The 26,627-nt window shown below is 54.3% G+C and overlaps 9 protein-coding genes across 9 annotated transcripts; 5 read left to right on the top strand and 4 right to left on the bottom strand.

Annotated features, from left to right (window-relative positions):
* Positions 1–1,557: 1,557 nt before the first annotated feature.
* CPAR01_01352 (uncharacterized protein) lies at positions 1,558–2,242 on the top strand (the record flags this gene model as incomplete). The annotated part of the gene is made up of 2 exons (XM_060485641.1): positions 1,558–1,734; positions 2,078–2,242. The coding sequence occupies 2 exons, from the start codon at positions 1,558–1,560 to the stop codon at positions 2,240–2,242; spliced, it is 342 nt and encodes a 113-aa protein (XP_060356498.1).
* Positions 2,243–4,380: 2,138 nt separating this feature from the next.
* Positions 4,381–5,869, top strand: CPAR01_01351 (uncharacterized protein; the record flags this gene model as incomplete). The annotated part of the gene is made up of 2 exons (XM_060485640.1): positions 4,381–4,667; positions 4,726–5,869. The coding sequence occupies 2 exons, from the start codon at positions 4,381–4,383 to the stop codon at positions 5,867–5,869; spliced, it is 1,431 nt and encodes a 476-aa protein (XP_060356497.1).
* Positions 5,870–6,508: 639 nt separating this feature from the next.
* On the bottom strand, positions 6,509–7,579 carry CPAR01_01350 (uncharacterized protein; the record flags this gene model as incomplete). The annotated part of the gene is made up of 1 exon (XM_060485639.1): positions 6,509–7,579. The coding sequence occupies one exon, from the start codon at positions 7,577–7,579 to the stop codon at positions 6,509–6,511; it is 1,071 nt and encodes a 356-aa protein (XP_060356496.1).
* Positions 7,580–8,243: 664 nt separating this feature from the next.
* CPAR01_01349 (vacuolar assembly/sorting protein VPS8) lies at positions 8,244–13,124 on the top strand (the record flags this gene model as incomplete). Its single annotated transcript, XM_060485638.1, has 1 exon — positions 8,244–13,124. One exon carries the CDS (start codon positions 8,244–8,246, stop codon positions 13,122–13,124), a length of 4,881 nt encoding a protein of 1,626 aa, XP_060356495.1.
* A 2,600-nt stretch (positions 13,125–15,724) lies between these two features.
* On the top strand, positions 15,725–17,786 carry CPAR01_01348 (rhamnogalacturonan lyase; the record flags this gene model as incomplete). The annotated part of the gene is made up of 8 exons (XM_060485637.1): positions 15,725–15,942; positions 15,981–16,065; positions 16,146–16,286; positions 16,346–16,449; positions 16,502–16,512; positions 16,566–16,843; positions 16,904–17,216; positions 17,281–17,786. 8 exons carry the CDS (start codon positions 15,725–15,727, stop codon positions 17,784–17,786), a joined length of 1,656 nt encoding a protein of 551 aa, XP_060356494.1.
* A 1,635-nt stretch (positions 17,787–19,421) lies between these two features.
* Positions 19,422–20,589, bottom strand: CPAR01_01347 (uracil-DNA glycosylase; the record flags this gene model as incomplete). Its single annotated transcript, XM_060485636.1, has 2 exons — positions 19,422–20,148; positions 20,225–20,589. 2 exons carry the CDS (start codon positions 20,587–20,589, stop codon positions 19,422–19,424), a joined length of 1,092 nt encoding a protein of 363 aa, XP_060356493.1.
* Positions 20,590–21,493: 904 nt separating this feature from the next.
* Positions 21,494–22,882, bottom strand: CPAR01_01346 (uncharacterized protein; the record flags this gene model as incomplete). The annotated part of the gene is made up of 2 exons (XM_060485635.1): positions 21,494–22,638; positions 22,699–22,882. The coding sequence occupies 2 exons, from the start codon at positions 22,880–22,882 to the stop codon at positions 21,494–21,496; spliced, it is 1,329 nt and encodes a 442-aa protein (XP_060356492.1).
* A 720-nt stretch (positions 22,883–23,602) lies between these two features.
* CPAR01_01345 (F-box domain-containing protein) lies at positions 23,603–25,209 on the top strand (the record flags this gene model as incomplete). The annotated part of the gene is made up of 2 exons (XM_060485634.1): positions 23,603–23,995; positions 24,061–25,209. 2 exons carry the CDS (start codon positions 23,603–23,605, stop codon positions 25,207–25,209), a joined length of 1,542 nt encoding a protein of 513 aa, XP_060356491.1.
* A 126-nt stretch (positions 25,210–25,335) lies between these two features.
* CPAR01_01344 (uncharacterized protein) lies at positions 25,336–26,546 on the bottom strand (the record flags this gene model as incomplete). The annotated part of the gene is made up of 3 exons (XM_060485633.1): positions 25,336–25,794; positions 25,844–26,108; positions 26,230–26,546. 3 exons carry the CDS (start codon positions 26,544–26,546, stop codon positions 25,336–25,338), a joined length of 1,041 nt encoding a protein of 346 aa, XP_060356490.1.
* Positions 26,547–26,627: the final 81 nt, after the last annotated feature.

Raw genomic sequence — 26,627 nt, 5'->3', positions numbered from 1 at the left:
AGTTGTAGTTTGGTTGTCGTACTGATAGTATGATTTAATCACTGATAACGTTAGGGAGCTCATTTTCACGATTTGGCGGTTCCATGGCAGTCATGTAAGGTACTAAGGGAAGCCTTCATGACATCGATTTCGTCGTCCCCAGGAACAGCAGTGGTCCCAAGGAGATCAAGCTTTCCTAGGTGGGCGCCTGAGCGTTTTCCAGGGGCTTTGGTTCTTGAGACGGAGCAAGACACAGCAGCGTCTAAGAGAGCCGTTCACTGGCCAAAGAATCGTAAGGTTGTTCGTGTCGTGGCATCTGATAATAAGATGTGTGAGACATACATGTGTCGTGTTGCCTGAGCAGTACTCAGGTCAGATACTCTGGTAGTAGTGCTCTTGCGCTTTCGTGTCTGACATCTTGACCTGGCACCCTGGGGAATACCGACTGCCAAAGCAGCGGTCTAGTGCTCGGACTGGCTGAGGTGGCACTGACAACGATTAGACGTGGCCGAGTGAGTGCATCTTCTCGAAATGCTGGCGGTAGGGTCCGAGGAGTCAATTCGACTGTGTAAGGAGGGCGACACATTGACAAACGCTTGAATCAAGCAAGCCCACACTGCCGATAGAGTCGTCGTGGCGAAAAAGCGTCGTCTTTGTCCGTGATACTGAAACATTGAGAAGATGGGGTGAAATCAATTGCCCGTCGGCCCTAGCGTTCCGAAGCTGGCCATCTGGTTTTTCGAGTGGTTGCAGCGTGCAGCGGTAGCCAGCCAGCATGTCGTTACTCGCCATGAACAATAGTTCGTGGCTATTATTAATTGTTCTCGCGACCTTCAGACCTTCGATTTCGTCGGAGCGCTGCGCTGAGATGCAGGTTCTATTAATGATTATGTCTGAGATGTTGAGACGTATTCCAGACGAGGGACAGTAAGGACGTCGTATTCCGTGCCAGGGGATTGAGTTATTGCTTTTCGTCGTATTGGACGGATACGTGCGTGTTGTGCTTCTTTTCTCTCTCTCTCTCTCTCTCTCTCTTTCTTCCTCGCATGTACCTATGCGGGATGTGCCAGGGGTTAGTCGCCAATGTTGGTGTTGAAGATTTGAAGGCTTGCTTGGTAGGTATGTTGCTTCTCCCGGGCCGGTAGCCGTACCTCGAATTGGTGCCGCGTTCCCTACACACCAATACACAGCAGAACGTCAGAAACGAGATACACACGGATTAGTGATGGCGTGCTCGGTTGCTCCCATCTGCAAGGCACAACCCAGCGCTCAACTCCGACTTTGTACAATCCGATGGCTCGTCTGACACTGGCTTGACTCGGTGATATGGATCCATGTGCGCCATGTCCGGGGCTGGGAAAACCAAAGCACTCTAAGTTGGAAGAACCCTGTTCGTGAGGACAAGGATGAAGCAACAGAATAATGCGCCATGGCTGCAAAAAGAAAGCATAGAAAATTCAACAGGTAGACGTTGGTTGCTCCGGCCATGTTCCGTACAAGCGGCTGATAATCGTAGGTTGCAATGGCTATTGGGGATGCCCATCTAGGTACCTGCTGGTCGTATGCCTTTCCGTTTCAATGTCAGGCGTGAGCGAATATGCTGGCAGTTCAGTTCCAGGAGGTATGATCGTGAAAGAGACATCAAACCCTCAGACACGCGGCTCCAGACAGCTGGACTCGGGCGATCGTTTGGCGAGAGACGAAACAACCGAGCAGTCATATCCTACTCTGACCCTTGTCGACTTTGCTTCTGGCGTAAGCCGCTAGGTGCTTGCTTCTGCTGCTGCAATTCTCCGTTGGGTTATCGCCGCATGGTGCCGCGGTCTTTCCCTTCCACCGTCCGGCGCCGCATCCCCACAGCATCCCCTGCTTTCTTTTCGAGGCATCGCCAGAGCATCGGCCTGGGCCGCCGGAGGGCGGATGGCGTTGACGATGCGCACCGCGGGCTAAAGCTGACCGGTAGCCTAGTACCCGGCCGTAGCGGTGCGGGATTTGGCTTGGTTGCAAAGACAAAGGGGAACAAAGAAGACGACATTTTGCATGGTCGGCTGTTCATTACCCATGCCTGTTGAGAACCGAGAAATGATGATTTGCCGAGGCTTTGGGGGAAGTTGATGTTGGAACTCAAATCATGAACGGGCAAGTGGGCGAAATGGAAGCCGAGGGCACGGATGATTTATCCGACGTGATATCAGCAAGGGAAAGAAACCCCTTCTTCTTTAGAAGCAGTGTCAGCAGGCCCGAACGGTATTGGTGTTCGTGACTTGAGGTGGTGTTGCGGTGCAGGTTGTGCGGGCGCGACAGGCAGACTCTTTGGAATTTCAGGCGCCTTAATGGCAGGTACGCACTACCTTGAGCTAAGGCAACATCAGGCAGTTCGGCAGTGGTATACGGTACCTTGGGTGTCAGATCAGCATCATGCTGGGCCCCTTGATTCGATGCGAGATTTCTCTACCTAGGATAGGGGTAGACGGAATCCGATAGGGTGCGATTTGCAGTATCAGCCTCATGACGGCAGCGGGAACGACGACAAAGAACCAACGGGTTGGCCGAGATGAAGAGGAGAATCGGATTGTCCATCACGGGAAGCGGCGCTTGAGCTTTGATTTTGTGTAAAGTACCTTAGATGCTCCGTTAGTAGGGGGTTGAAGACAAGCGACGCTAAAGCCAACCTAAGCACCATGGCGGTAGCCCAGAGTCAGACTCAAGTCACTGTATCCGTCAAAAGCAGCGGGAAGAGACAATCTACGGTAAGGTAAGTCCCCGGCCAACCTTACTTGTAGACGCCTGCTTTTGCATTTCTTATCTTGAGAACAATACGCTTGCCTTTGAATTGTTCAAGATTTTAGAAGGCCATTTTCTCAGTTTCCCCGCCGGTTCATTGCCGGTTCCCCAGTCAAGAACGAGTTCAACCATGACATTTCAAGAGAGCAACCCACTTGCTATGTGAGCACTTGAGCGAGATATGACGCTAGTTCTAAAGGAGTATAGTCGTCTGTCCGAGGGTCGAGTTCCATCACTCACATTGTCTCTGGCGTGGCGCTTTGTTTCCCAAAACAGACTAGACCGGGGCGTCCTACGAGCTGGGTGAAGGTGCAAACGAGGTGACTTGCAACAATTGACGGCCCTCAGACCCGTGAGCGTCCATCTCAGTCACCTACGAGACGCATGCCTTGGATTTCTACATACGTACATACGCAGTCTAATCCTTTCAAATGGCAGCGCTTTCATCCATGGTGGATTGTCTGTGCTGTATCGGTATCTACGAAGCAGTCGGTACTGGGCACTATCCGTCCTCAGGTATGCTCAGTTTGGTCGCCCGTCTCCATGACACCCTTTTGTGCCCCTACCTGGCTCGAAGGTGTGTGCACCAGCACAGATTGGAAAATGCTAATCTGAGGCTTCGCAGTGGCACAGTGTGAGGGCAGCCAACATCCATTTCATCCAGGCCGGCGTGCAGCGTGCCAGGTTACCAACACCACCTCACAAAGAAGACCCGGTTTCTCAGCACCTCCACCTCCTTGCATACAACCCTGGCGCGGGCTAACTCATACCCTGCCCAATCCCATCTTGCAGGCCGTTTCTCCGTTCCATCACTCTTCCCCAGTCTTTCCTTTCGCTCTGTGCCTCAGTGCCTCTTTCCTTCGTGTGCCGTGGTGCCTTCTTGCACCTTTTTGACTGGCCTACCTATTACTCCGTACACTGGAAGGTAACGTAGGGATACTTGGGTACGTCTCTGCCACACTTTGCTCGGTTTGGTTTGGCGGCCCTTGGGGTGTCTGATGTGTCTTGTCTGGGCTGGGTGGTCCTTCCTCCACTCCTCTTCTTCCTTCCCCTTCGCACTTACCCGCCCATCGCCTTGTGGTTCCCACTTTTTCGCTGCGACCGGGCTGTGTTACGCTCTTACTGTCCGTCAGAGTTCCATGTCCTGTTCCATACTTATCCCACTCCACCTGCACTCTCCCTCCCTCCGCACTCTCTTGCCTGCTTTTGTCAACCTTCCCCAACCACCATCCGACATCGTGTCGTGATTCTCCTCTTGTTTCAATTCACTCTACTCACCACGCCTCCCACGGCTTGAGAGTAGATTGGAACCAAGACTCGTATGCAGAAGGGAATAATATCTCTACGAGACGCAATTTCCTTCGTTACTCGATCGGATTGTATCGATTGCACGCCGCATGCGAACGGGGGTTCAGGTCGACCATTTCCGTCCCTAGTTGCTGTTTTCGGCTTTCCGGTTTCAAATCAAGGCAGTTACTCAACCTAGCCACACCCATCTCTCAACTCCATGAACTCGACTCTCTCCCGACCGTGAGTTTTCTTTCGGCATCACCTCCCAACGGTGTTCGACTTTTCAACTGCCAGGACGTGCATTTCGACTGCTAGATCGCCGTCAAAATGCCTGCCATTGATCAGGTCTTCGTCGAGGTCTCCCACCTCGTGGTGCGGCAGCTCTCTTCGGCCTCGGGAGCCTTGTCCGCTACGCCATCTGCACCATTCAGCGCCGACCCTACGTCGACTCTCAACGATGCCACGAGTGTAATCCAAACGACCACCGACAACCCGACGCCTACCAGTAACTCGGGCAATGGAGGAGGAGGAGGGGGCGGCAATGGTGGCTCCACGAGCTCCCCTCTGCTCTTCTTCGTCGCCCTGGGCTTTGGAGTAGTTTTTACGAACTTATGGTTAGCCTGCTTAAGACTTGACTATACCCGCTCAATAACCATCTAACACCGTCTCTAGGATCATCGTTGGCGTCAAGTACTGCTTCCGGTACAATGCTCGTAATCGTGCTATGCGTCTCAACGAGGATGGCGAGCCTATCAACCTTGAGAACATGCCTCGCCCGCACCGTAGGCGCCGCGAGAAGAAGTTAATGACGATGGATGAGGTCAACGACAAATTCCCTATGACAAAGTACAAGACATGGGTATCTGAGCGTGCACGAGAGGGCCTGCCTACCGCCGGCGGTGTTTCTGCGCCTCCCAGTCGGGCGAACAGTCTCCGATCTGTCGATGGAATTGTACCTGAGCTGCCCTCGAAAGAGCGCGAGTCGATTGAAGATCGCCCCGCTACCGCCGCCGGGAACAAAGCCATCGCCGAGAAACCTACCGAAGATGCTGCGAAGAAGGACGGAGACACCTCGACTACGACTGCCAATGCCGATGCTACTCAGACCACCCCGACTTCTGCCACTCATCTCCAGCGTGTTCACAGTGAGGAAGAGGACGAAGACGATGAACACATCAATGCCGCCGTTCCGCCTGAACTGATGGCTACCAGCGGTGATACTTGTGCCATTTGCATTGACACGCTTGAGGACGATGATGATATTCGCGGACTAACATGTGGCCACGCTTTCCATGCTGTCTGCGTCGATCCTTGGCTCACCAGCAGAAGGGCCTGCTGTCCTCTGTGCAAGGCCGACTACTACACCCCCAAGCCCCGACCAACCCCTGGCGAAGGAGATCCCAACGCCACAGGCGACATGGCTCGCACGGCATCGCGTACCAACATGCCTAACGCCCCTCCAGCTGCGTGGTACAACTTGAGCGGTGCACGATTTGGTCTGGGGGGACGAAACAACGGCAACCGTCGTGGCAACAACCGACCGGACCGTCGTCCTCGTACTCGTCAACAGGCTCCGCCTGCCTCAAACCACAACACCTCGCAAGCCTCGCCGACTACTGCAGAGAATCAGGAATCTCGTGGTCTTCTCTCCAACATTAGGCTGCCTGCCTTCCGCAACCCCCTCCGACGCGGTGGCGATCAGCAAACCCCATCTCCGACGGCAAATGGTGCTAACGTCACACCGTCCCAACTGGAGGCTGGTACGCAGACTGCACCAAACGCAGGCACCACCACAGCCATGACTGAGGCACGGTGACTGCCTTTTTGATGACTGTATCACCTACCAAGGCGAACGCGATTTTGTTTTTTATTGTTGTGCTACTCATGTACATCATACCCCCGAGACCAATTTGCAGATCTCAGCATAGACCTGCGAAGCTTATTGCATTATATATGCAACACGACGCCGCTTTTCATACCCATACTTTACATACAGACGGAGTGGGATTAGGCCACATGGGCCAACGGAGGAGGAGGGTGGTGGACCAGGCCGCGCTGCGGCAGAGGCAGGTTTGCATCGCAGGCACACGGGACCTGTTTTGGTTTGGTTTCTCTGGAATTACAAGGGGAGCGGCGGAGTTGCGGCGATTAAGGCATCACTCGTCACGGAATAATGACAATCAAAGTTAACGTACCAACTTACTTGCAAACCACTTGATTGAGAATTGTGATTATGAATGTATGTGATTTTATGATTCAAGCCCGCAGCGTATAATGGCACAATATTGAAACCATGAAGGACGACGTGGATTCTTTGATAGTGATACATGCTTCGCCCCGAAAAGGGTATTTGAGCAACGTTATGGTATTAAAGCCCCCTTTTGCCTGGCCAAGTAGTAAACCAGGAACTCTTGTATGGATTTTTCTGCGATTGGTACATGCTGAAAGATCACAACTAAAGATACGATCCCTTCTGAAACCGGCCACCAAAGTCTTTTGCTTTGTTGAGCAACTCTCTCCTCTGCGCTGTCCCAATCTTGCCTCCTAGGGACATGTCCTTCTCCTTGTCGAAAGCCCTTTTGCTGGGGTCATCTTCCTCCTCCTCGTCCCTCCCAGGCTTCCCACCGTGCTTCTTGTTTGCCTGGTGCTCCTCGTACATGCTTTTGCCGCGCGCGCTCGCAATGTTCTCGCTGATGCGTCTCTCCCGCTCCACTTCCTCCTTGGTCCGGCGCGGCTGCTGGTTTCTTTCGTTGCCCGCGGCCGTCGGATCGCCGCGGCCGAGGACCGCGTCCTCGAGGCGTTTGCGCTTCTGTTCTGGCGTCTCGGTCCATATGCTGCTGATGCCTCCTCCGCCTCCTCCCGCGGCGGCGGAGGATTTCCCGCTGGCGAATTTGCGGTTCTTGAGTTTTGTTGGGTCGCGTTCCTGGTAACCTGACTGCGTGGGCGGCGCGAGCATCCAGTCGTCGCGCTGCGGTGCCGCGGGGCCTTGGGATGCCGTCGCTGCTGCTGCTGCGGCGGCGGCTTGGGCTCGTTGAACGGCTGTTGTTGAGGAAGGGAGGGCCGGGCCGTAGTCATCATCCGAGTCCGAGTCCGAGTCTGCGGCGGAGGGGCGGTGGTCTGGTGGTGGCATGGAGGGACCTATGGCTTGTTTCGGAGGAAGTGTTGGGCCTATTGAGGGTTTTGTCTTGAGGGCTTCTTGGGCTGGCGCCGATGCGCGAGGTGCTGTTGGGCCATAGCCGTCTTCAGAGTCTGAGTCGTCGAGGGGGATTTCACTCGAGTTTGTTGGGTTTGATGGTGGAAGAGTTGGCCCGATGGAGGGCTTCGATGATGGGGTGGGATTCTTGGGTGCTGCTACGGCTGTTGCGCTCGGCGCGGTCGGTCCGAATGCATCGTCGTCGGAGTCAAGGTCGATTTCGTCAGTGTTGTTGCGCGTATGCTTTGGTGGTGGTGAGTCTGCGCCTTGATCATCCGGAGTGCGCTTTCTCTTTGTGAGATGCGGTGGCATTTGTGGACCAATTGAAGACATGATGAAGGATTTGTGTCTTCACGCTGGAAGGGTGGGAAGTGTTGAAGCTTGCGGCTTGCGACTCTTCTTTCGGATGGGTTGTGTTGATAGTAAACAAGTCGTCGCAATGGGAGTCTGGGGAAGTGGATGCAAGGAGCAGAGCGAACCCGCGCTGTGATGTAACTTTGAAGATCCACCACGGCACGGCGAGCATGAGGTACCTCAAGTACCTACCACCTACCTAGGTACCTGATAGCGTAGTTTGCGGCCCGCCGGAGAAACCCCGGTCCGTGTTGGAGCTCTGAGTTAGTAGGCGGCAGGAACCTAGAACCTGGAACTGTAAGGTGCCCGGTCAGTGTGGGCTGTGGTGTCCAAGCTGCGTAATGCGCCTCTTTCAGAAGACAACTAGACAACCATTGACCAACAGCTCATCTTCGTCTGATAGGAGCAGGCACAGTGGGATCGTATCGTCAGAGAACACAACTTCATTCATAAGGTTCTATCATCTTCAGTTCATAGCTTGATTGAGCCGGCTTCTTCTACGAATCCTCCCTTCCCCTAAGCACTTATCAAGCTTCCGAATCCAGAACGAACTCTCCAACCTGCGACCGCCAGCAATGCGCCTGATGAACCGCCATTGATGACCCCACCATCGAAGGAGAGAGATGATGGACCTGGAGACACAATGGCAGACCAAGACGACCGGTCCTCCGAGGACATACAAGCTTCCAGTGATGAAGAGACCGTAAAGGCCGAGAGGGAGGAAGACGGCATCGTCGGCCTTTTGGATGATGAAACCCAGACGTCCAGCAGCACACCACCAGTGACCGAGAGCGGCGCACTTCCGAATCGATACAGGGAGATTTTGCGCGAGCAAGCCGACAATGTATCCGACGAAGGCTCCGTGGATGCCGTTCCCAAGCGAGTTGGGAGTCCGATTGATTCTCTGATGTCGGTCCCTGATGATTCCCCTTCGGTTCAGGCAAGTACAGCCTCGCAGTATCCCAATACGCTCCAACTAACCTTGTGTGTTCAGGGCTCCGTGATCTCGTCTCCGAGCAGTAGCGTCCTCCCCTCTGTGGCCTCCCGACCCGGCCTCAGCAGTCCCACCCCCTCATTCCGACCCTTCGACCGTCGCTTCCAGTCCCGCATCTCATCCGCAAGCTTCATTCACAGCCCGCGATCCTCCTCCCCCGGCTTTCTCACCGGTCACAGCCGCTCCGCTTCCCTCAGTTCAAACTTGCTAGACCGCGACGATACCGACACCCCATCTCCACCTTGGGAAGTTGTACGATGGACGAGGTTGAAGAAACTCAACGGCCAGGCCTTCTCTGAGGCTGGCAAGCGCAACTTTGGCGCCCCTACATGCATTGCTGTCTCAGCTTCGATCGTGCTGGGGACTACGAAGGGTATAATATTAATGTTTGATTACAATCAGGTCTTGAAGACCATCATCGGCCCCGGGACCAAGGCGGTCGAGTCTGGCGCCATCACCGCCATCGCAGTTTCGGCAGACCATACCACGATTGCCGGAGGCCATGCGAACGGAAACATATTCACCTGGGAGGCGAACCGAGCATCCAGGCCGTTCCTTTCCATACCACACCTTGAACAGCCGCAGCTGCAAAACCGGACTGTTGATGGACACCTACCAGGGGTTGCCGTGACCCATCTCGGCTTTCTCGGAACGAGGCACACTGCGCTCGTGTCGGCTGACGACCGCGGAATGGCTTTTTCACACCTGGCAACGAGAGGTACAGGATCCCTCGGCCGAACCGTGAAGACGACGAGGATACTAGGAAGGTATCCGAACGCTGCCCCTCCAGCCGGCAAGCCTCTCAAGCCCAGCACGGTCCTGGCATTCAGTCCCTTGCCCCTTGGCAACACGGAGCGTGCAACAGACACCATGGGCCTCACTGCAATGCTTACGCCTTATCTACTGGTCATTGTGTCCACGACACCCGTCGCGCAAACTCAGCACAAATCGGCAAGGCCGAAAGACGTTGCTCACCATAGCGCCATGACTGGCTGCCTGGCGTGGTTCCCTGCCGTGAAGCTTAAGGTTCCGGATCCTGTCACAGGAAGCGATATTTCCAAAGTCAAATTGGTGTACTGCTGGTCCAACGTCTTGACTGTCCTAGACGTTGACGAGATACCGGCCGAGAACAAGGATAAACCACCGACGCTCAAGTTTAAGGCACGGAGCAGGTGGAAGTGCGAAGAAGCCATCGTTGCAGTGCAGTGGCTTAGTCGCTCGGTACTCACTGTCCTGACGATATCACAGCGCTTGATTGTGCTCGAAGACCGAACAATGCGGCAGACAGAAGGTTTCGACTTGATCAACAAGTTTATATATCATGCCGATCTCTTCTCGAAACAACTACACACCCTAGTGGAGCAATTGGACGAGGACGATACGTCTATGCATGGTGTTGTAGCTGACGCATTTTACATGAGTTTGAAGACGTACAAGGGCAAAATCTTCTTGCTTGGGTTCAACGATGTGTCCATTGGGTCGCTATCAAACTGGGCTGATCGAATCATTGCTCTTATGGAGAACGGTGACTACGTCGGCGCGATACAGCTTGGTACATCGTACTACACCGGTGATGCAGACAAGCTCACAATTGGTTTGCCTGAAGACACCTCGCTGCGACACTCAATGGTCCGCGACAAGCTCATGGAAATCATGAAAGCGTCGCTCAAATATGCCTTCACCCAGCGGCAAAAGGACAAATCAGCAGCCGATGACAACCATGTGCGGGAGCTTTGCGAGACATGCTTCACTGCCTGTCACAATGTGGGCGACGTTGATTTCCTCTTCGAAGAGATGTACGAGTGGTACGAGGACGCTGGCGTGGAGGGCATCTTCTTCGAAACCATGGAACCCTATATTCTCGACAAAAATATTACCATCGTACCGCCTGCTGTTGTCAAGGCTGTAGTGACATACTACGTCACCAAAGGATGGGAGAGTCGACTCGAGGAGATCATCGTTCACATGGACACTATGACGCTGGACCTGGACCAGATCACACTGCTGTGCAAGCAGCACAGTCTCTACGATGCGCTGATATACGTCTGGAACCAGGCATTGAACGATTATATCACACCGCTGATCGACCTACTAACGTTGCTGGTGCCTCTCATGAGCAATGGTGACTACATGTCTTCCGGAAACATGGAGGATGAGATATACGGCGTGAACGCGTTGAAGATGTTCCCCTATCTCTCCTACACATTGACTGGCAGAGTATATCCTACCGGCGAGATTATGGACGATGCCACTGCCTCGAAAGCTAAGGCTGAGATTTACTGGTTTCTATTCTCAGGGAACAGTGTCACATGGCCCAAAGGCAGCGACCGACGCTTCCTTACACGGCCAGACCAGCATACAGAGCCGTCATTTCCCTATCTCAGACTGATACTGAAGTTTGATGCCCCGAGTTTCTTGAGTGCGGTGAACGAGGCCTTTGAGGATTCGTTTTTGAACGATTCGCCGGACAAGCAAGTTAACGGTGGCATCAGGGGCGACGTGCCTGAAGAGCAGATCTTTGGCCGTACGGTCGACCGTCAATACATCGTATCCATACTTCTGGAGATTATGAATCCGGCGGACTTCGCAGCCGAGGACACGATCTATCTCGATATGTTCATCGCTCGGAACCTGCCAAAGTTCCCTCAATACTTGCTCTTCCCGGGTTCTACACTTACGAAGGTTCTAACCGGACTGTGCAACTACCCCGGATCAGATCTTGCCGAAGATGCACAGCTCAGCGCCGAGTACCTCCTATCGATTTATCAACCGCCCGACGCGAACACGCTCATACCGATGTTCAAGAAGGCCGGTTTCTACCGGATTTTGAAGAGGCAATACAAGGTTGATAAACAGTATGGCAAGCTTGTCCAGACTTATTTCGAAGACCCCGCTGACCGGGACGCCGTCTTTGAATGTATCGGGGATTGTCTACGGCCACAGAGTGGCCTGAACCGCCGCCAGGTTCAAGAAGTCCTTGACGCAATCAGGAACAACGCCAGGGCGCTTATTAAGACCAATCCTGTCGAAGCGGCGAAATCTCTATCAGGGCAGCCCGCAGACATCCACCAGCATGTTTTGGATTCTGCCGAAGATTCGTTGGGGCTGCAATTCTTCTACCTCCGAACGTTGCTCGAACCAGAAAAGCGCGACGGGGAATCCCCAGCAAACCCAGACCGAGCTCTGATTGAACGCTACGTGCAACTCATGTGCAGATTTGACCCAGCTCATGTGTCTGACTATATTGGCTTGGTTCAATCTGTTAACCTCCGACTTGATGCCCTGCTTCCAACTATGGAAGAGACTGGTGTCATCGACGCTGCCGTGGTGCTAATGGCTCGAGAGGGGCAGATCAAGGATGCTATGGACAGACTTGTCAAGCACCTTGGTACGCTCGAGTCTGCCTTGCAAGGTGTCCTGACAGGCGCTCAAAACAACGACAAAGCTGGAAACTTGCAGTCAGGGGCCGAAGAAATATTGCGGGCACTACAGAAGTATGTACATGTGGGCATCTGGCTTTGTCAAGGTCAGACCAAGTCGTCGAGAAAAGCGAATGGCGTTCAAAAGAAGACGAAGTCATCAACTTCAGAGGTCTTATCACCTGATGAAGAGCTTTGGCTCAACCTGATCGACGCAGCTGTGCAGACAACCCGGCAGGTATCGTCCACCATTGAGACTACAGGAACCACTGAGAACGGCACTCTTTCTGATGACACTCACGATGGATTTGATGATCTTGATAAGGATAAGCTTTTGGCTCTTTTGCGATCCCTCGTCCAACACACCTTTACGGCTCTCCTGACAACAACTTCTAGCCCAGCAGGAGGTCAAGGTGGGGGGAGACTTCTTACAAATGCCGGGAGCAATTTGTCATTCCTCCGCATCCTACGAGCTTTCCTCACTCGAGCCGCGGCCTCGTCACCAAACCTCGCTGATTTGCGCTCTGTCCTGGCATCGATCTTCTCAGCCTATGCCTACGAAGAATCAATACTTCGGCTTTCCAACCGACTTCTTGAGCGAAGCCTGTTTGTAAATGTTAAGCAAGCTGTAGAACTTCGTCAACGAGGTTGGCGACCTAGGGGCTCGACTTGTGAAGCTTGCGGTCGCCGGATCTGGGGCCCCGGTGTTTCGGGAAATGTCTTTGAGGCTTGGGAGGAGAAGCAAGCGCGGGAAGAAGAGTGGAAAGCAGAAAAGAAAGCCTCGATTGTTGCTGGAGACAAGGGGAAGACAGGAAGCGGCAGCGACGTATCGCAGGCCGTATCAGACTCTAAAGGGAAGGGTAAGGCAGCGCCTGTGGCATCAGACTCCCATGTAGAGGCGGACGAGGCGGCGCCTGAAGAAGGCGCAGAGTTACAGAGCGAAGTTGTGGCGAAACTGAGAGAGCAGCCGCTGGGACCGTTGGTCGTTCTGGCTTGCAGGCATATCTATCACCAGAGCTGCCTAGACGCCTACCAGTCCCGGCCGGAGGTTGAGGGGAAAACGCGGGCGGAGACTCATGCGAGGGAGTACAGGTGTCCGATCGATGGATAGACTTGGGGTGTATCTTTTGTGCACTAGGCATGTACAAATTTCATGAATGAATGAGACTTTCGATGGGCGAACTATACCGAGGCCTGGGTAATACTACCAACGCGTGGCCTTTATCGGTCTGACAAGACCGCAAGTGTATGGTTTCGAAAAGCTGGCGAGCTCTGTACTGTACATCGTGACGACAAGGCAGTGCCGAGACTGGTTCCAAGGTATGAGCGCTTCAAGGCCCTACATCGCTTATCAGACCTCCCGGTAGCAGCGCACCCTCGACTATGTGTCAGGCTCCCAGGAGGGGATGCCTGTCTTTCTTAACAATGTAAGTCAAGTCGTCGTTGGTAATAGTCTTTCGCGCACAGGCCAAGCCGACTGCGGTATTCCGGAAGATATTGTTGGCGGAGGTGCGGGGCCGGTGGGATCGGTACTAAAGGCGGCGGGCGGGCTTCCGGGACTGGTCGGGGCGGAAAGAGGGGCGCCGGTGCTTGAGCGAATGTCCGGGCCCTTGGCTCTCCCGTCACTTTGCTCCCATTTACTACATGCTCACTTTGCGAGTCTTATTGGAGACACTGCAGTCCACGACTTTATCTGAATAAATGTAGGGACCTAGATTGCTTGATTCCGCGCTCGCGGAGCGGGCGCTCCAGAGCGTCTTTGGGGGCCGGGGGTTTGCTTTGAAACACGGGCCTTGCCTATTCCAGCAGGTTGTGCATCATGGTATAATTATGAAGGGTTGTCTATTGATTGGCAAGGGCAAGACTGTTATGGCGCAATTGGTTTTTCTGTGGAAGTTCATCTTATTGGGAAATGTGCATGACTTCGTCTTATCATTTGGTATGTTGATATCAGCATCTTGAAAATTGGAGGGACTGATTTGCATTGAGTACGTAACCCCAGACATACCAGAACAAAAGCCGTCTTCTAAATGTACCTTATTTTGTCAAGGGCACGTCAATAGTGAGCGTTCTGTTATACCGAGTTTAAAGACTGGGTAAAACGGATCTAGCGAAACCCCATATAATAGCCATGTAGGTTTTGTGGGCAGCATACAAGAATTGCCGCAATGACCTGCCCATCTCTTGGTTCTCCTTTCGGGACTTGGAAGCAGGATAGCGGAGCGGGCGCCATTTACCATGTCACCATGTGTTCCTCGTGAGTCGTTAGAGGCCCACCGAGATCCTTGCGCCGATCCGGACTTTCCTCTTACAGTATCGTACACGGAACCCTCTCGTTTTCGGTGCTCTCTTAAAGGTATTTTCTGACTTTGCATTTCTCTGACGGGCAGCTCCGGCTCTCCCAAGCAGTGTCAACTGCTTATTGATCAGACGGGTACGATATTTGGTAACCAGGCCGTCCTTTCCTTGTCTTTGGTAGGGGATAGGAGCTGATGGGTTGTGGCAGCAATTCAGCAAGAGGTTGAATGCAGTATTGCGAAGCAAGCGCGTATGGCATCCCTGTCAACCAGGTTGCTGACTGCCAATGCGATCAACAGCGTATGCCGCGAGAGGGCGCCTGTCAGCGAGGGCATGAAAGCCGGCAGCTCCATGTCAAGCCTTTGGGATCGGCATGTGAATGCAACATGCAGCCCGATGCAGTCAATGGCATGTTCTAGCTCCCATGTATGTTGTGCCCATGAGCCAACGACTATCGTAAGGCGGTGCAAAAAAGCGCGAAGCCAAAGAAGATTGCGGTGCGGGCTATGGAAAAGGCCATGCCAATAAAGCAATATCGCGAATGTCACCTCGAGCGAGTCAACAAGGGTCCTGAGAGGACCGACTATTCCGATGGCGGGGGGTTTTCTCAGCGGTACTTTCACGCGTATTTCCACCAGTGGCACCAGCCCGTGGGTCGTGGGAACTGCCCAGTGGAATCCCCCGGCCGATATTGTTCCACGATTCAACCCCTTCGAACGAACTACCAAATTGTCAGCCCGGTGATGCAAAAAGGGCAGACGATTAGGAAGCACGCCGCACGTGGGAGGGGACTTACGTGGACGGTGGGCAGAAAAGAAGAACCTTTTTCTCTTCCCAAGTTCCCAACCGGAGGATTCCTGTCCGGCCGGGGGGTTCAATGCCCGGATATAAGGAGTGGGACCCAAGGATCACGGACGAAGCGCCCGGTAGGGCCATGAGCGCCGAGGGGCCCATGGTCTTGGATGGACGGCATGGGAGAGGACCAGCTTGAGCACGCGCCCTCCTCCGCTTACATCGCAACCCTCAATCTATTCCCACCATAGAGGTTCCTTCAAGTGATTAAGCTTGCTGCTTGAGAGGGGGTTTAGGTTTGTCAAGGACTCAAGGGCATTTCCGCAGCACGTCTTGTCGGCCGGGACGGGAATGTCTAAGTTCCTTTTGGGCTGGTTTACCGTGTGGGCTTTGGTTCTTGGGAGCGGAGCGGAAAGAAAGGAGAAGGATGACAGGCAGGGCGGGCTTGAGGTTTGCCAATATAATACGATGGGCTCCCAGATTTCCCGCCCTCTCAGGGAAGAGGAGAGGAAGCTACGCATCTGCCGTCCTCTCCGTTTCCCTCTGTCGCTCCTTTTTTTACTGCCAAGACTCGCACTGCTGCTGCGAGTTTTCCGTAACACGGGGTGATCAACAGCAACCATGTTGTTCCTTTCACTCCTGTGCTCGCTGTTCTTCCTACCAGCGGTCGTCTTGGCGGCCTTTGGCTGGACGGACAATGGCTCCGAGTATGTTATTGACAGCGGCTCTGACCTCGTCATCAAGGTGACCAAGTGCTGCGGTGATATCTCCTCGCTCAACTACAAGGGCGTCGAGTACAATGGCTGGGGCGGCAAGAACACCCATGTCGAATCAGGTAGGTTTGCGAAATTCGCCTTGTTCTAAAGGAATTGAACAGGACTAACATGAGAGAAGGGCTCGGTACCAGCACGGTCAGCATCACGAGCTACAGCAACGTCATCAAGGTCTCGGTCGTCCACGGCGTACGTCTTCCCTCCTCATATCCCTTTCGGGCCCTTCCCACTATAACCTCGAAGCGTCATATCCTGACAAACATCTACAGACTCTCAAGCACTGGATCTTTGTCCGCTACGGAAACAACAATGTCTACCTCTTCACGAACAAGGCAGACGACTCTGTCTCGGCCATGCGCTACATTGTTCGCATCCCGGGTGGAATCTTCTCCCATGACTCTACAGAGAGTGTATGTGCTTTCCAATCGATCGATCTCTCATGATAGCCAGCTGACAAACTACGAAAAAGGACTTCTATGATGCCAGCAGCACCATCATCGAGGCCCAGGATATCAACGTCAACAGCGCCGGCTTGACCAAGAGCAAGCACTACCAAGGCTCCAACTACGGCCGGTACGTTACAAGAACACCCCCTCCTCAAAGGGACTTTACTGACAACTTGCAGAGTCATGGACTGTATGCGTTCTTCCCCTATTCGACTTCTGTGGAATAATACTGATCCCAAGTAGTCGACTACGTTGGCCGCAAGAAGACCGGCGTCGGTCTGTTCATGATCAGAAGCAACCACGAAAAGGCGAGCGGCGGTCCCTTCTTCCGCTCTCTCGTTCGTCGCGCGGACCCGACTGGCGAGGACTTGTACGACATCTACTACTACAACATGGGCCACACCGACCCCATGCGCACCGGTCTCCAAGGCCCCTCTGTCCTGGCTTTCACCGCAGGCGAGGACCCCAACAGCAACCTCTTCGCCCGCAAGGCCGACTGGTCCTGGTTCGATGACCTCGGCGTAAGCAGGAACTCCCCTATCCAACAATCGCGTAGCATACTCAATCTAACTCAAATCTAGCTCGATGGCTGGGTGCCTGCCTCCGGTCGCGGCTACGCTTCCGGTGTCGGCCTCTCCAACATGAAGTCCGGCAAGACATACGTCGTCGGGCTGTCCAACTCCGCCGCCCAGTATTGGGGCACTGCCGGCTCCGGTGGCGCCTGGTCCATCACCAAGATCATCCCTGGAACCTACACCCTGACCGTCTACAAGGACGAGCTTGAGGTCGCCACCTCCTCCGTCACCATCAAGGCTGGCGCCGGCACTGCCGTCAACACCATCACCTGTGTTGATCCTCAGGATGATGCTGTCATTTGGCGTATCGGCGAGTGGGGTTAGTAGATATCCTGTACAATCTTTGAGGACATGAAGAACACAAAAGCTGACTTGTGGCATAGATGGAACCCCCAAGGGCTTTTTGAACTTCGAGGACACCCCCATGAAGCCCACTTACATGCATCCCTCCGACACCCGCATCTCCACCTGGAACGCCGGCAACTTCATCGTCGGCACCCACAGCGCCAACCGCTTCCCCGGTTACATGTGGAAGGAGGTCAACAGCGGCTATCTCATCTACTTCAAGCTCACCACCGCCCAGCTCGCCGCCGGCCACACCGTCCGCATCGGCATCACGGAGGGCTACATCGGCGGCCGCCCGGCCATCAACGTCAACTCGTGGGCCTCGGCCCTCCCCGCGGCCACCAACCAGGCCAGCACACGCTCGCTGACCGTCGGCACGTACCGCGGCAACAACGTCAAGCTCACCTTCGCCGTGCCGCAGTCCGCTTGGATCCAGAGCACGAGCGAGTGGCAGATCCTCACCATCAACATCATCAGCGGCAGCTCTGGCGAGAAGTACCTCAGCCCTGGTGTCAGCTTCGACGCTGTCGAGCTTCTGGCTTAAGGGGGTAGGACGGCCAATCTTTGGAGTTCGAACCCTGACGGCTGGGAGAGACCATCGAAGGCTTGACGACGCTTGGGGCTTTGGGCTACCACAGAGCTCGGTGCTTCGCTGTCACTCCTGGTCTTCTAGGCCATTTTCTCTTGGACATATCTTTTTGCAATTCACTGTACATTTAAATATCGTATATAAGCCACAACAAAGAGGGCCTTTGAGCCTGGATCTGAACCAATTTCGAGTGTTCAAATGACCTTCTTTCAGTGATGAAGAACCCGCCATTAACTGTGAATTGGTCCAAAAGGGCCATGTGCAGCAAAAACTTAGGTCGTAGTGCTTCACTACTCGATTTGATTTTCATTCAAGAAAAAGCTGAGAGGGATTGAGTAGTTTGTGAAGACGGAACTTGGCGGTATCAAATCGACCTTTTGACTGTTCCGCAATTGATCGTGCGGTTAAGAGTGCGTAATTTGCACCTTTTGTGTTGCTAGCATGTTTTCTTGTTGCCTTGTCGTCTTTGGACGTTTCCATGTTTCCTTGGCTGTTTTCTTGCGTGTTTTTATGTTTTCAAGTATGCTTTTCTGCTTTACTGCATGTTTTCTTCCCATGAGCCATGTTTCTGTACTAAAACACGGTTTTTGAAATATGTTTTCATGTTTTGTTGGCTGTTTCCTTGGGTGTTTCGATATTTTTCAACATGTTTTTATGCTTTGTTGCATGTTCTCATGTTTCTTTGCTATGTTTTGGATACTTCGAGGCATGTTTCCTCGCTGTGTTCTCACGTTTCTGTACGAAAACACATGTTTTCTTGGCGTGTTGTCATGTTTTCGTACCGAAACTCGTTTTCTTTACTTCTTTCTTGAGTATGAAAATCTTCTCTAGGGTATTCTCATGATTTCTAGCATGTTTTCATACTTTCTCTGTGTTTCGTTGTGTACTTTTGTGCTTGACTACATGTTTTCCTGACAAGTTTTCATGTTTCCGTACGGAAACACGTTCTCTTAATTTCTTGTACAGCTTCGAGGCGTCAGGCCAAACGAACCTAGATAGCTTAATGCCAGTCGTACATTTATCGTGTTCCGCGTTGGACTGGAACGGGAGCCAAGTCCACATTACTTCCATGCTCGAGCTTCGGGCTACGAAAGCCTTCAATTCCAAGAGACCCAAGTCAGCACGTGGTGCCAGTAATCACATGGATTCTGGCGAAAGCTCGTCGGCAGCATGAGAGCCTCCGAGATTCCGATTGGTTTCAACGGATGCCTTTCCAAGGGACCACTCATGTTCTCACAGCTCTAAAAGAACCGCATGCGCGCTTGAGAAGGGGCTCAAATATTTTCCATCGTCTGCATTAATATCTGTTGCAGTAAGAAATCCCGAGTAGCTAATTCCATCATCTGACCCAGCATGTTCGTATCTAAAGTGTGGGTCTTTCATGTACCTGTATCAGGCTGTATCATCTAGTACCCTGGTGTACAAAGTGTCGTCAAATCGTTCAAACCCTTTTCCTAGAAGATAGGCTCGAAAGGCAAGCGGCGCTTTTCTTGTTTTCATCCCAAACCGCGAATTTACCAAACGCCCGCCTTGCCCGTAACGTAGCCCGTCATCCCCGTGCCGTTTCTTTTTCATCGTAATTTCTTAACATTACTCCTCTTCTTCGGTATCATCCTTGGGCGAATCCTTGGCCTTCTCATTCTCCTTCTCAGCCTCAGCCGCAGCCGCAGCCATGGCCATCTCGGCCTCTTCGTCCTCGTCAACGTCGATCGTCTTGGTGACTTTGGTCTCCGGCGGGGCAACAACCTTGGCCTCGACCTTCTTCGTCGTCCCGCTCAGGTCCCAATCAATCTCGGCGCCAGCGCCGTACCGGGTAACGAGCCACTCGTTTGCCTTTTTAAAGTGCCCGCAGTCGAAAAACCCCCTCGACGCGCTGAGCGGGCTCGGGTGCACGCTCTTGAGGACAAGATGCTTCTTGGCGTCGACCTTGACGACACGCTTGCCCGCGGGTGTGCCCCACGCCATGAAGACGACGCCGCGCGAGCGCTTGGCGGCGACGAGGTCGATGACCTTTTGCGTGAAGCGCTCCCAGCCGCGGTTGGCGTGGGAGTTCGCCTCGTGGGCCCGCACCGTCAGGCACGTGTTGAGGAGGAGGACGCCGCGGTCGGCCCAAGGGGTCAGGAGGCCGCCCTTGTTGGGGGGCGGGGAGAAGGAAGGGTAGTCCTTCTTCAGGGCGATGTACATGTTCTTGAGTGATGGCGGGGCCGGAGTGGGCGGGCGGACGGAGAAGGCGAGGCCGTGGGCCTGGTTTACGTTGTGGTAGGGGTCTTGGCCGAGGATAACGACCTTGACTGTGTTGAAAGGGGTGTGACGGGACCTGGTAGAAGCTTACGGTTAGAAAAGGATGACTGTTGCTGAGGGTTCACGATGCTTGGATCAGATTTGGGACATACCAAGAGTACACGTCCTCCTTTGGGGGGAACCACTTCTTCCCGGCATCCGACTCCCTGTTGAGGAAGCGCTTGAGGTCCAGAAACTCCTTGCTGGTGACCTCGTCCTTGAGAAGGGCGAGCCAGCTCTCGTGCAGCGAGCTGATTTCGAGCTGCAGCAGCTCCTTCTGCTCGGCCGTCAGTCCGGCAACCCACTTGGCCTTGTCAAACTTGACCGCAGGCGCCTCGGGAGCGGCCGCAGCACCGGCCCCCTTGTTGCCGGCCGCCGGCTTCGGGGCCCCAAAGAAGGACATGATGCTCCCATCTTGCTTGGGCTTCTTGCTGTCGGAGGCGGACAGCGTGCCGGCCTTACGCTTGAGTGTGGACATGTTGACGTGTGGAGAGGGAAGGCTATACGAGAGGGAGACGATGACGTTGGCAGGCCGTTGACCTGGCCGCGGACGTAGGACGGCGTAGGTTGCTAACCTGGAGAGGCGTAGAGGACTAATTGTAATGGAGAGTTGGACCTGACAAGAATTCTCAATTCGTCATTGAGCTGGTACAGAATTCAGATTTGGGTCGGTCTTGTTCACGTTAAAAAGATGTAATACAATGGGCTAAGAAAGAGGTTTGGAGTGGGGGAAGAAGAGAGACGGAGTATGGAGTGTAGTCAAGAATGAGATTTCCCTTAGCCCTCCATTGGCCTTAAAGCTCGAACACTCAGTTTGCGGAACGTCGCGTGGTGACGCGCTACCAACTGGAAAAAGTCATTAACGCGAGTTGATTGACCCGCTGTTCTGGCGCGTCCTGAAGCCTTTTAGTGGCTGGTAGGGGGCGGGGAGCTGCCTGGGAGCTGCAGCCCTGCAGCGGCCCCGGCTGCTTAGCGGTTCCAATCGCCCCTGAGAGCTCCCGTCGGCTATTTGGTACGAAGTGGTGACTTCATCAAGATATCTGTCTGGCTTAGGTACCTTAAGTACCTTACCTTACCTTATCTCACCTCAGGGTTAATACTGGTCCATTATTGGGCAATGCATACCTTCCACACAAGGCTGGGATCAGCCATGACTGAAGTATGACATGAAGTAAAACCACTTTGTGGACGAGGTATCATTACACTTCAACTAGAATTACACGATTTTTTGCTTTCCCCAATGTCTAAACCAACCGCGACGTATGCCGCTCGGCATGCAAACTCCAGGCCTGGGTTCTTTTCCTTCCCGTCGTCAATAGATAGCAGCCCGCTGAACGCCCAATAATGCTAGGAATGGAATGAGTAGTGATGATGCTCCAATATTAGTCTGCGTCCCTCCTAGACTTCTCGTTGACGCCCCTGAATACCCGCTTTCCGACTTCGTAACTGCTGATCATGATGGCGCACGCCGGAGCCACCTTGAGAGTTCTGGGGATCCATCCTTTCCACAGACCGCCGATGCCCTCCGTCGTGAAGATATGCCAGAGCAAACGCACCATGGAGCCCTGTTCAGCCGCAGCGGCCTTGGCCGCGTTGGCTTCGCCCGCTTGACGGGGCGCTTCGCGATACACTTGCGTCCTTGTCTTGCCCACGTCGAACGGCATGGTGACTATCGATGCGAACCCGCCCGAGACGGCACCAGCAATGAAGCTGTCCGTCATGGTTTCCGTGTGGTTTTCGTGGCTCTGAGACCTGCGCCGCGACTGAGTTCGTGATCCTCTAGTATCCAAAGTCCGGCCGCGGCGGGTCTCTCGGAAATCTGTCAATCTACCCCGGATCGTCTCGTATCCCCACCAGTACAGACCTGAGAAGGGCACATCCCTCCACAGTGTCAAGGTCAGGCCCCTCCATAGCGAAGTATATCCGCTGCTGTGGACCATATCCTTGATGTCGCGGAACGTGTTTGCGAGATGGCCGGTCGTAGAGTTGCCTGTCGAGGCTTGCATTCTTGTACGGAAGAGCTCGATCGGGCTGACGGCAGCTGCGGCCAGAACGCGAGCTGCGGAACCGGCAACCAACGGAGCGGTATCGTCGTTGAGCCTTTGCGCGATTGGGCTCTTTCTATTGTATCTCATCCAGTCGTAGCCAGTAAAGTAGATGATGTTGCCCGGGATCGTCATTAGCAATGTGGGAGACAAACCCCTCCATAGGCTGGTGAATCCTTCATTTCGCGCAATCTTCTTCAGACCGTCCATGGTAGAGCTGATTGTCTTGCGCTCAACCTCCTCGACAGAGCATGCAGCAGCAGCAGAAGCTCCCGCGCCTTCTGCCGCTCTCGGCATCGCGAGACATAGTTCGGAGTTGTTGTTCATGAAGAATACCTCACGGCAGCAAGCTGTGACTCCGAGGTTCGATGTGTTGAAAGTCTTGAGGGTGTCGGTGGTCATAGCCAGCCGTGAAAAGTCTACCGTCGGCGGGGTGACATTTTGCGACTGCCATCGGATTCGGACAACGTCGAGGGGCGTCACTGCAGATGCGTGTCAGCGTATGGAAGCTCAAATCCAGTTTCGCGCTTTAGCTAGCTTACCGAGAAGCGATGTCAAAAGACTACCCGACATGGCCGAGATCATCTTTTGCGGCGCTGTAATATCATCGTCGCTTCCTCCGCTGCCGTTGGTCGGGGGCTGAGCTATTCGCGCCATTGGGAAAGAGTCATCGGGATCAAATCTGTCGTGGTCCTGGCCTCGGGTGGCCTGGTGGATGGTAGTCATTGCGGACCAGCTTGCATCGTCGGGGAAGTCGGAGCTTGGGAGAGATGCTGCGGTCATCCGTTCGGCAGAAATGTGGTGCGGTAAGAGGTTGGCCAAAGTGGAAAATGACGGGCGATTTGACGGATGAGGGGGTGAGGAAAAGGTACCAGCTTTCACGATGTGGGAAGAAGAGGCAGGGTGAGAATTAATTAGCCTTACCCCGTTCGCTAGACCGGGAGAGTCGCCTCGTCATGACTGCGAAATCGGGTGCGCGCTCCGACTCTGGTCCCTTCCATTTCTTCCCCCAAAAATTTGCCGGAGATAATGAAATGGGTGGCGCCGGGGCACCTTGCTGGCCGAGCCGAGCCCAAACCGTTTAAGGTGATGTCACGGACCGACTCTCTGACCCAATTGGTTGGAACTCTGGTGGATACATCGGTGCGCCACAAAATGTCACCGATAAGCACCAGGCACGGTGGACCTCATGTGGCACCTCACACGCCGTCTGACTCCAGTTCGGCGTGCTTTCCGTGCCTGCTTACAGCATCATTGTCGATGATGAGTGGTCGACTTTAACTACATCTCATGTCGCAGCTTCGGTTCTTGAAGATATACAGAATTTCAAACCCGCCAAACAACGCCATCACCCAGCTCGACTTTTAAAGAAATAATCAATGTCACTGTCATAGCACTTCCCCAGCTTCATCGGCTCATAACTTTTGAGCATCATAGCTATCAGTCATGGCAGACCAACCTCCACAGCTCGATTCTGAGCTGGAGTCTTTCCGGCAACAATGGCAGACTGAGCTGAAGCACAAAAAGGTAGACCCAGAAGCCCGGGCGCCTCACTCGAAAAAGGAGTCATCCTCGTCATCCAAGCATTCGGTACCTGCAGAGATTCCCAAAAGCATAGTTGCCAAGAGGTCTCAAATAGAAGAGGATGAGGAATACGCACAATCTCTCGTTTTCGATGAACCAGCACCGCCCGCGTCCGGTCCGACACTGGATGGTCAGTCTGATCCCAATAAGGCCAGAGAACTGGTATCCGCTCTGGATCACTTTGAAGAAGCTGTCGAAAAGGAGGCAATCGGTAGCTTAGGGGACAGTCTCAAATTGTACCGGAAAGCATTCAGGGTGAGCAGCCAGTGCTTTGCTAATACACCTCTTCCACCGTCATCATACTGAAGCTTTCACTGCAGATGGATAATAGAGTCGACCTGGCATACCGGAAAAAGCACTTCCCCGCCGGTGCCGCGAAAGCGCCACAGCCCTCAGCATCAGGTCCTGCGACCGCCGCCACAAGCGCAGCAAACAAGCCCGTAGAGACGCAGACAATGAGCGAGCTGATTGCCGGCTTCTCAGGCCTCGCCGTAGCAGCAGCGCCCCCGCCGGTAGAAGGCGACCCGGCGCCGCCCTGCCCCATTGCCGCCATGCCTGAAGAGATCCTCGTCCACATCTTCAAAGACGTGGCCGTCCTCGACGTCGGCGACTTTGTGCGGCTGTCCCTCATATGCAAACGCTTCGCCTACGTCGTCGCCACGGAGCAGCAGATCTGGCGCCGCGTCGCTCTCGGCCCGGAATTCGGCTTCGCGGGCATGCACTACCACTGGCAACGCGGCGTCTCTTGGGAACCGCTGGAGGAAGAGGAAGACAACAGCGGCGACCTTGACTACGTGACCATGGAGGAGCTCGCGCGGCGCCGCAGGGAAGAGGGCGAGACTACAACCCTCACCCTCCTCCCGGAACTCTACGACTCGTCCTGGCGGAAAATGTTCCGGCACAGGCCGCGGATCCGCTTCAACGGGTGCTACATCAGCACCGTGAACTACATCCGACCGGGCCAGGCCAACGCCAACCAAATCACCTGGAACAGCCCCGTCCACATCGTGACCTACTACCGCTACCTCCGCTTCTTCCGCGACGGCACCGCCATCAGCCTGCTCACCACCGACGAACCCGCCCACGTCGTGCACTACATGACAAAGGACCTGCTTGAGCTCCATCGGCGCAGTAGCGGCGGCGGCACGGCGCACCTGCCGTCCGTCGTCATGCAGCACGGCCTTCGCGGGCGGTGGCGGCTATCCTCGGCGCTCGATCACCCGGACAGGCCGCTCGGGGAGGTCGAGGGCGACGTGGCCGTCGAGACGGAGGGGGTCGGGGCGAAGTACACGTACAGGATGTATCTAGAGATGCGCAACGCCGGCAAGGGTGGCGCGCGCAACACCAAGCTCGTGTGGAAGGGCTTCTACAGCTACAACAAGCTGACGGACGACCTGGGCGAGTTTGCGTTGAAGAACGATAAGCCCTTCTTCTTTAGTAGAGTAAAGAGCTACGGCGTCGGGGAGTGACAACTGTATTTTCCCGGGGCTTGAATAGACAAGAGGAATAGAAGCCTGCAGGCTGAATCTTGGTCATCTCCTTACTTTTCTTGTGTTTTCCAAACTCTTTCTAAAGGGAGACTGCTAGTGAAACATTCACAGATCCGTACTCCTCGCAACATCCTCCCAAGCCCTCAACCCCTCCAAAACACCCACACATTTAGCCCGAATCCTCTCCCACCCATCGCTCCCCAGTGCGACCCTTAACGGCACCTCCCTACCACCACCACCGTCCCCGTCTCCGCCCCCGTCCTTCGCCATCCCGTCGCCCCGAACCAGCTCCGCGATCCTCGCTACAGCCTTCTCAGGGTCCCCCAGCTCCGTCCCCGGAAGCGCCTCGGCGCCCGCCCTGATCGCGGCGTTGAACTCTGCAAACTCGGGAATACGGGCTGGAACGTTGGATATCTTGTTAAAGACTTTGGTGCGGAAGAAGCCCGGCTCGATGATGATGACCTTTATGTTTGGAGCGAGGACGGATAGTTCTTTGGAGAGTGTCTCGACGGCGCCTTTGGGAGGGTTCAAAGTTGCAGGGTCAGCCTTTCTCTTCCTCTTCTTCTTTCTTGTTCAGGGATGGGGGTGGATGAGAGGAGACCGTAGAAGCTACCAAGCTCAAGAAAACAAGACTGATGTTCAAGGTGTACAAGGTGTAAGTGATGGAGTTGGCAAAAAGAAACACAAAACACAAACCCTCGAGCGCGAATTTACTCGCACTATACGCCCCAGCACCGACTTCAACATGCCACGCCGCCTGCGAACTGATATACACCAGCGTTCCCGTCCCCCTCTCCCTCATCATCGGCAGAAACGCGCGCGTAATGTTCAGCGGACCGTGAAAGTTCGTCTTGAAGCTCGCTTCCATCTCCTCCTGTCTTTTCTTGTTTCGTCCATGTCAGTAGATACTCCGGAGGGGAAAAAAGGGGGGGGGGGGGACGCGGGGAAAGAGGACACAAAAAGGGGACATGGAAAAGGGAGGTCCCAAAGAGAACTCACGTCAACTCCTCGACAAGTCCAGATACGATATACCCAGCATTATTCACAACAACATCAACCCCGCCCTCAAAGTACCCCCACGCCTCAGCCACCTGGGTCCGTACCTCCGCCTCAGACGCCGCTCCGACGTCAAGCTCGATGATCCGAAACCGCGCCGCTGTCGTCGAGTCTCGCAGGTGCGCAAGCCTGGCCTCCGCCCCGCCACGCCCCGTGGCAATGACATTATCCCCCTCCGCCAGCAGCTTCCGCACGAGGGCCTCGCCGAAACCGCTCGTGCAGCCCGTGATGAACCACGTCCTGTGCGCTGAGGTTGTCATGGCGGGTGGGAGATCTGCTGAACTCTTCCTCTTCTCCGTTGCTTGTAGAGGTATAAAGCGGGGAAGAGGGTGATGAATATT

This window comes from Colletotrichum paranaense (assembly GCF_030867605.1).
Source record: "Colletotrichum paranaense strain IMI 384185 chromosome Unknown Scaffold_1.1, whole genome shotgun sequence".
NCBI classification, from domain to species: Eukaryota; Fungi; Ascomycota; class Sordariomycetes; order Glomerellales; family Glomerellaceae; genus Colletotrichum; species Colletotrichum paranaense.
Note: the sequence above shows the minus strand (reverse complement) of the source record. Positions and strands in the feature narration are given on the sequence as shown.